The sequence below is a fragment of the Nymphaea colorata genome, chromosome 13 (genome assembly GCF_008831285.2).
Source record: "Nymphaea colorata isolate Beijing-Zhang1983 chromosome 13, ASM883128v2, whole genome shotgun sequence".
Classification (NCBI taxonomy): Eukaryota; Viridiplantae; Streptophyta; class Magnoliopsida; order Nymphaeales; family Nymphaeaceae; genus Nymphaea; species Nymphaea colorata.
The window spans coordinates 342,901-350,989 of NC_045150.1; the positions used below are offsets into that span (position 1 = coordinate 342,901).

The following is an 8,089-nucleotide window of genomic DNA, read 5'->3' on the forward strand; positions in this document are numbered from 1 at the left end:
AATTATAAATAATTTTAAATTTTAGCCTTCCTTCATTGAGATTCTTTATATTATTTCAATTATTTTTGTATACAATTATTTTCATTTTGATTAATTGATGTATTTAATTAATATTTGTCATTTATTTGATCTAATAGTCCAATTAATTATTGGAGTATGTTTGGTCAATTAGTTAATAGGCTAACTAAGAAGTTCATGTGGATAACAAAACATCTTATTTGAAATATCACTTTTAAGCTTCAAATCGTAATCAATAACCTATTATTTTGTATCAAGATTGTTTCGAAACTAGTGGTTTTTTTTATTCTCATTAAGCTTGTTTATACAATATGATTATTATTATTTTGTATACATGCAAGGTATTGAGGTTTCTTATGATTAAAACAACATCATTTATTATATCATTTATTGGACAGCCTATATTTAATACAATTTATTCACTTCTGCTATATGTAAAAATTTTCTATAGAGCACAAAAGAATTGTGCAAATTTTTGCCATCGGTCAAACAATATGCTATCTTTTCTGTTAAATGTTGATTTGTTTAACTATATAACTATTTTTGTTGAGGATATAACTTAATTTGATTTGATCCAACTTGATATGGTGGAATTGAAGTAGGTGTTGCCAGATCACTACATATTTCAAAACTGTCATTTAAGTTCCATACTGTGGTAGAATTAGCAGTAGTTCATAGTGTAATGATGGTTTTTGTAATGTTTTTATAAGTTTTTTTATGCTTTTAGAAGTGGGTTTTAAACATTTAACCATTTGGCAGCAATTAGTAGACAGCTGATCTTAAATTTTCACTTGATATGAAACAATAGCAATGCATGAATTGTATAACATTTGCTTTTTAAATGAATAATTTTTGAAGATATAATAAACTTTTTAACATCTTAGGGAAGCAAGCAAGTCAAAAGTTATGGAATATTATGACATGCAAAAAACACATAATGTCGATCATCCAAGGATGGAACAGCCAACAAATTTTGCAACTTTGGGAGAATAACAAGTATGATCAAATCAAAATTAGCAATCTTATCATGCATCGTTGCAAAATAAGTTAATTTATGACTGAGAATAGATTTGGATGTGTAAACTATGAGTTACATAAATAAGGAAGAAAAATTAAATCAAGGTTGACATTCATTTTTTAACTTTAAAATTCACACATCTACCTACAATATAGACATTATTAATGTTCCATTTCTATGTACATGATTCTTGTTGAGAAGGCCAAATCATGGAAGATTAATTACTTGATGAAACAATTGAAATGAAAACTACCATTACATTTGACAAAACTCATGTAGATGTCATGCTTATTGTAACAATTTTATTTGTGTGTTTCTATTTTTTTTCCTACTTAATTGCTTCCTATAACATTTTATGTATCACATTTACATATAATAAAAAACCATGCAAGTTGCAGGTTTCATTGACAGCCATTGCAAATAATTGAGTTTGTTTATTCATGCTTAACAAGAAGAAGGATATATTGCACTGGGAGGTTATGATAAAAAACAAGTTCATTACCAAATATATAAATCAACATGGAAGGTTGAGACAAAGTTGATTATGAATAGAACAAATATTTAAAAGAAACTTTAGCTATAAATAACACGTTTTATTTTGTTTTTCATATTTTATACAAATACAAACTTTAAATGTCAAAATTTATATATAACAAGTTGTCTTTTAATATACAATAAAACTAAATTTAATTTGTCTCATATATATATATATATATGTATATCATTAAAGAAATTCAAAAGTCATGTTAAAAGCTTTGAGAAACAATTCATAGAGTGATTTTACAAAACAATGATTATAAAAATGCAAGAATTAAAAAAAAAGGGAAAGAATTAATGGTGCCAAGTCCATAAGTCCACTAAACAAAAAGTTTTGTTTTCGATTGAAGCCTGATGCTCGAGACCACAACCAACATGGTAACATACGAGACAGTGAGAGAGGAGGAGAGGCCCACAGGGAGGGAGAGAGAGAAAGTTCGGAGCAATTATGATATGATCCGTGACCCGTCGGCCGCATGTACTTATGAGGTCTAGGGTTTCGCCGTCACCCCTTGGTCTTTTTGTCATCTGGAGCGGCCGGAGGCACGTCGTCCGCTCGCTGCTGTAAGGGTTTTGGTTCATCCTGATATCTCCTCTTCTTCCCTCCGGGAAGAGAACACTCCGGCCGAATAATGGTAAGCGTCTTTTTCTACCCATCCTTCTCTTTCCTCTTTTTCTTGGCTTTCCTTGGTGTGACTTCTCTCGCCTTTTCTTCTTTTGCTTCTTCAGTTGATCCCTAAGAAGAACAGGAACGAGGTCTACAAGTACCTCTTCCAAGGTAGCTTTTTGTCACTAGTATTTCTTCTTCTCCTTCTCGATTATCTGTTGCCGAATTCCGGCTTCGTTCGAGCGGTTGCATTTTGATTTGTTTGGAATTTCTGGATCCTTGTTTGGGGATTCTACTCAGAGGGCGTTCTCTACGCGAAGAAGGATTTCAATCTGCAGAAGCACCCAGAGATCGATGTTCCGAACCTTCAGGTCATCAAGTTGATGCAGAGCTTCAAGTCGAAGGAGTACGTGAGAGAGACCTTCTCGTGGATGTACTACTATTGGTACCTCACTAACGATGGCATCGAGTATTTGAGATCCTACTTGAATCTGCCGTCGGAGATTGTCCCCGCGACGTTGAAGAAATCTGTGAAACCTATGGGAAGGCCCATGGGTGGCCCCGGTGGTGATAGGCCCAGGTCCCTTGATTTGAGTTTCGCGCGTTTTGGTTTTTTCCGGTTGCTGCGGCAAGGTTTACGGTTTGGTTATGATTCTTTATTTGCTTATTTTGATTGATTACAGAGGCCCTCCACGTTTTGAAGGAGACAGGCCAAGATTTGGTGATCGGGACGGGTACCGCGGCGGCCCTCGTGGTGGCGAATTTGGCGACAAGGGTGGAGCGCCGCCTGAATTCCAGCCATCCTTCAGGGTAATTACGTTAACTGATCTTTGAAAACATCGTTCTGTCAGATTCGAAGTTTTATGTTTCGTGGCCATCTTGAAAATGGGTTAGCAATTTGTCTGTTGCATATGAAGCTATAATTTATACTTGGAGGAGTCAATTGAATTGGGGGGAATTCCAGTGTCACGAAAGTGGGGCTAAGTGCATTTTATTCTTCGTAGAGGCACGAAATTAATGTAGTAAAATTAGTTTCCATGAAAATAAATTAGAAGAAATGGGCAATGATTCATATAGTTTGTTTCCTTATTCACGTGTGGTTTTATACATTATTAACCCTAGGATACACATAATTTTTGAATTAAAAAACCAAACAATGTCTTTTCGGTTAGTGAGATTGTCTTGTTCGAATTTATGACAGAAAATATACGTGAACCACAAACTAGTTTTGACGGATTTTTTTTCGTAATATACATTTCGAGTACATCTTCAATTCTTTAGCTGGCTTTGCCCTGTCGACCTTTTAATATGCTACTTTTTTTTTTTAAGATCTTGAATACATAGGCAGTTGCTTCCTCTTATTGCAGGTTCTTGTGGTTTATCTAGTTAATTGTGTTTTCTGCTTGTGTATGTTATTTCTATTATCGAGCAGTTATTTGATTGTTTGACCATCTTCACAATGTTTAGCTTCCTAAAAGCTTGATGGGAAATTCAGTTTGTTCGTTTTGTTCCACGTGATTTAGTTTCTGGAAAATCTTGAAGTTGTTTCACTTGATATGCATAGATCGGAAAAACTATGAGAGTTTGGACCTTTGGTTTTTGTTCTTTCTATTTTAGCTATGTTATTTTACGATTTTTTGTTGAGACTGGAGGGTTTTGAATCTACTAGATTAGTATATTGCATTTACTGGCATTGCATAAATATCATTCTCGGGTTTTAACCATTTAAGTTTTTCTTGGGTATGGTCTGGCAAAGTTGTTTTTCGTAGGAAAGTTTGCAATTTTCTTTAAAAGGAAAAATGTTAAAAATTAGTTACAAATTGAGAAACTAATAAGGAAACATAGAAAATTCACTAGATAAATTACAGAAATGATGTCTTAGGAAGGACAGAAAACGAGTATGAGTAATTCAACTTAACTTTTAAACTTGAAGCAAAAAATAACGTGAAAAAACACATTAAATTGGTTTTGACAATTTTTTTTTAAAAAGCGTCTGTCTACTTTTTTTCATTTTAATTAATTGGAACATAAATAAGGGGTCTTTTTTAAAAAATATGTTCTACTTGTGATAATGATTACTGGTTATTGTGTACTTTTGATGACTATCAGTGCCCCAAGAGTCGGAAGTCCTTAAACTTGAATATAAGCTGGCCTTGTCTTTCTTAACCATTTGTTTTTGAAGAAAACCTCAAAAGACAGTTCAATGTTTTTGCTGACATGTATAACCATTAACCAACTATACTTCAAAGAGTAAGACAATGCGAAGGTGTCAACAGGGGCAAGTCATCTTAGCCAACTTGCTGTGTTTTTCCCGCATGCCTAATTCTAATATTTTGAGCATATTCCAGTAAATGTTTAAATAGAGGGGGTAATTTTAGTACTTAAGAAAGATTTTAGCAAAAACTGGTTTGTAATTTTAAGATATCAAAAGGAGAAGTTATCATTTGATTGGAAGTTTATGAAAGCTAAGTCATTGTCTTCTACCCTCTGAAAAATTTCAAGTGACAAGTTGAAACCCCTGGCACACGCCCCTACACCCACCCTTTTTTCTTGATATGGATTCCACACTTGGCAAACCCCACAATCCCTCGAGTCGGATCAGGACCGTTCACTTATTGAGTCTCACGGGTTAAGATATAATCAATCCACACCAAGACACCGCTGGCTGGTTGAGAATCGGCTGACTTGTGAGGCACAATATGAGTTTTGGTGATATAAAACTAAATTAATGATAAAAATTGATTTTGATTCAGTTTTCTTTTTCTTGAATCTGAATGGAAAGACCAAACAAAGGGAGGAGAGGCTGAATTGATTGGTTCTCTCTCTCTCTCTCTCTCTATATATATATATATATATATATATATATATATATATATTCCTTTATGATGGAGGTTGGACCATTTGGTGAAGGTTTTTACCTTTCGGGCAACCTCCCTCCAAGCCCAAAACCTTAAACCAGCGATGTTCTCTCTCTCTCTCTCTCTCTCTCTCTCTCTCTCTCTCTCTCTCTTTGATGCCCTGAAGGTGGTCGGTCGGCCATCGGTGGCTACCAACACTGGAGAGAGCATACCCTTTTTTTTTTTTTACATTTTACTGATTTTACCAATTTTTTAATCATTGAGTAGTTAATTAGATCGTTTGGGGAAAGATTAAAAAGAAAGAGAGAGCTACAGTTTGGTAACTCGGTTGCATGTTCATAGTTCAGTTCTTAGTACTTGACCCGGTTGAGTCACCAAGTCTCCCCACTGATCCGCTGATCCAGTTGGCTGCCAATCCGAGTCCGAGTTTGTAGCTTGCCAACTATGATGCATTCTACTGTTTGGGGACACTCGCAGGTGTGCCAGCAGACGTATTTGCATGTTTGACTAACATTCTTCAACTTCAAGTTTCCAACCTTCTGCCATGTGGGCATCTCCAGCCACTTGGTCTCCCTGACGTGTGAAGCTGCTTTCACCTTTTGTCGAAAACATGTTCTTTTAAACTGAGTCTCTTTCTGTGCTTGTGGAGTGACGATCTAGTTATGATGTGGTAATGTATGGGATCTAGGAAATCCATTTGAGCTTGATCTAATTTTGCTTTGATTTGCTGCAGGGTGCAGGTGGACGACCTGGGTTTGGAAGAGGGGGTGGTGGCTATTCTGGAGGCCCTCCGTCGAGTTCCCTTTCTTAAGATAATTTCATGCCATTTATCTGGTCTTGCAAGTACTTCCAAATGTCTCTCAAAATTTTGTAGGGATTTATTTGCCTTTGGAGGAACCTTATGTCTCTGTGTGTGGTATTTGAAAAATTTGGTCTATGATGACCTTTTGCTTTACTTGAATAGAAGAGATACCTGTCAACTTGATGCAGTCATTTTTAACTTTTTTTTCCCCTTGTCATCACTGTTTTGCTACTTGCTTCTTTACGTTTTTCTTAGCCTTGAGGAAGCGGTGCTGTTTCTGTTTTCCTTAGCCATGGGGAGTGGTGCAAGGTTCGTCTGTTGCCCTGTTCTTGATGGTTGTTCTTTGTCAAAGGACCTGTCTCTGAGCGGCTGCGCCCGACCTTTCCCCCACTTTCTTCATTCAATTTGAATGTAACTCAAACTTGAATCCCCTTTGCTAAAATCGAATTTGTGTTTGTCTAACATAAGGTCTGACATGTATAATTAATCGGGTTAGATCTTTATCTGATCGAATTCAGATATTGAATTTGAATTCAATTTCAGTTAAACTTTATGCAAATTTTGAATTTGATTAGCGATTGAATCCAAATTTCCTTGTCAGATTCGACTAATAGATTCAAGTTCGGGTAGGTAAACGGATAGAATCGATGCGTTTGCATCGTTGGCTGGACTGTCATGGCGACATGGTCAGGCATCGTCGTCCATTTGGCTTATTCCGGAGTCATTGAGTGTGGGATTGGTGATCCTCTTGGTAGTAATTTTGATGGCACTTGCATTGGGGTGGTTTGGCGGGGGACGTATTCCTATGTCTCTCTAGTTTAACTGCAGTGCAAAAAAGTGTCTCTGAAAAGATCAACCAACCATATGGTTATAGTTCTTGACGCAGCAATAGACGGGATTATGTGGTGTATAATTTTATTAATATCATTTAATTTTTCTTACTTAAGATGTTACACATTTATTTGAGTATGCAACTAGGCAATGTTGTTAAGTGTATTGATGAAAAAGTAAACTTGAGACAAGCTCCATATAACAAGCTCGACTCGACTCGTTTAACCCATTTAACCCGTTTAGTTGTTAACTTGTGTAAGTATTAACTCGATTAACTAGTATAAACATTAATTTGTTTAGTTCGTTCAACTCGTATAACTTATGAAAATTTGTTTTTATTTTAAAAGTTAAAACCAATGACTCGGTGGACTAGAATTTAACAATATTATATGAAGTGCTGGTTTGCGAATCCAGTCGAACTCGACTCGTCTATCATTTCAAGTATATTTGTAAGCTCGAACTCGGCTTGTTTACAAATGAGTTGAGCATGAACAGAGATTTTTTGAGTGAGTTTGAGTCGAACCCGAGTTGACTCGGCTCGTTGTGCAGCCTTATGAGAAAGCGATGCATTGAGCTTGTAAGGCGATGCAATGCACAATAATGCTTAATGCACAACACTGTGAAGCAAAACGTAGGCATCACAACTAAAAAACATTCTTAAGATAATGTAAAATAAAAAGCAACAATCAAAATAACAAGTATTTGAATAAAGAACAAAGTGAAAAAGGAATATGCATGATTTTAAGTACAACATTCGGAAGTATTCAAATAAATGGAATAATACAAATAGTTAAATAATAATAAGTTTTTAAGGCAAGTCAGATGTTTTCAATATTTTTTCTCCATCTGAACTTGACAAAGGACCTTCATTTGAATCATCCACATAATGGATAAATTCTTCTTTTGCTTCATAATCATTTGAAATTTCACGTTCTTCATCTCTTACTTTCTTTTTCTTCATTGAAAAACAACAATAAAATTAGCAGAACTTAATAAACATGAAAGACGATTATACTTATCTAAATTTCAAATATTATTTTCGTTTAGATACTTTTGTCATCTACATACTTGTAGAAGATAATCATGCTTACCTTTTTTCTAAAGACCTGATGAAATTGTCAAAACAAGATAAATTGAAATCTAGGTCTAAACAAGAATCATTTAATGCAGAAATGGTAAAACAAGATCTTCCTTTTCTACAATCTATTTATCATATAAATCAATATTATCATTAAATAAGGGATCGTCAACACTTTTTTTTTTAAGTCTGTCACTCAACTTTATATTGTATATGATAACACCAAATTGTTGAGTTTTTTTTTTTGCCGATGACAATTTCTCATTTTTATATGTATCTCTTATCTCCGCAACAACCTTGCGGGGAAAGCCCCCCTGACCTTTTATTCCAACAGCAAAAT

At 35.0% G+C, this 8,089-nt stretch overlaps 1 protein-coding gene across 1 annotated transcript; it reads left to right on the forward strand.

Annotated features, from left to right (window-relative positions):
* Positions 1-2,050: 2,050 nt before the first annotated feature.
* Positions 2,051-6,038, forward strand: LOC116267342 (40S ribosomal protein S10-1-like). Its single transcript, XM_031649030.2, has 5 exons — positions 2,051-2,208; positions 2,303-2,351; positions 2,481-2,760; positions 2,864-2,990; positions 5,772-6,038. Exons 1-5 carry the CDS (start codon positions 2,206-2,208, stop codon positions 5,847-5,849), a joined length of 537 nt encoding a protein of 178 aa, XP_031504890.1. The 5' UTR covers positions 2,051-2,205; the 3' UTR covers positions 5,850-6,038.
* Positions 6,039-8,089: the final 2,051 nt, after the last annotated feature.

Excerpts from the sequence above, each read along its gene's own strand:
- LOC116267342 (XM_031649030.2), top strand. Across the intron at positions 2,352-2,480 it reads CTACAAGTACCTCTTCCAAG|AGGGCGTTCTCTACGCGAAG; the intron begins GTAGCTTTTTGT and ends GATTCTACTCAG. Across the intron at positions 2,761-2,863 it reads CCCGGTGGTGATAGGCCCAG|AGGCCCTCCACGTTTTGAAG; the intron begins GTCCCTTGATTT and ends GATTGATTACAG.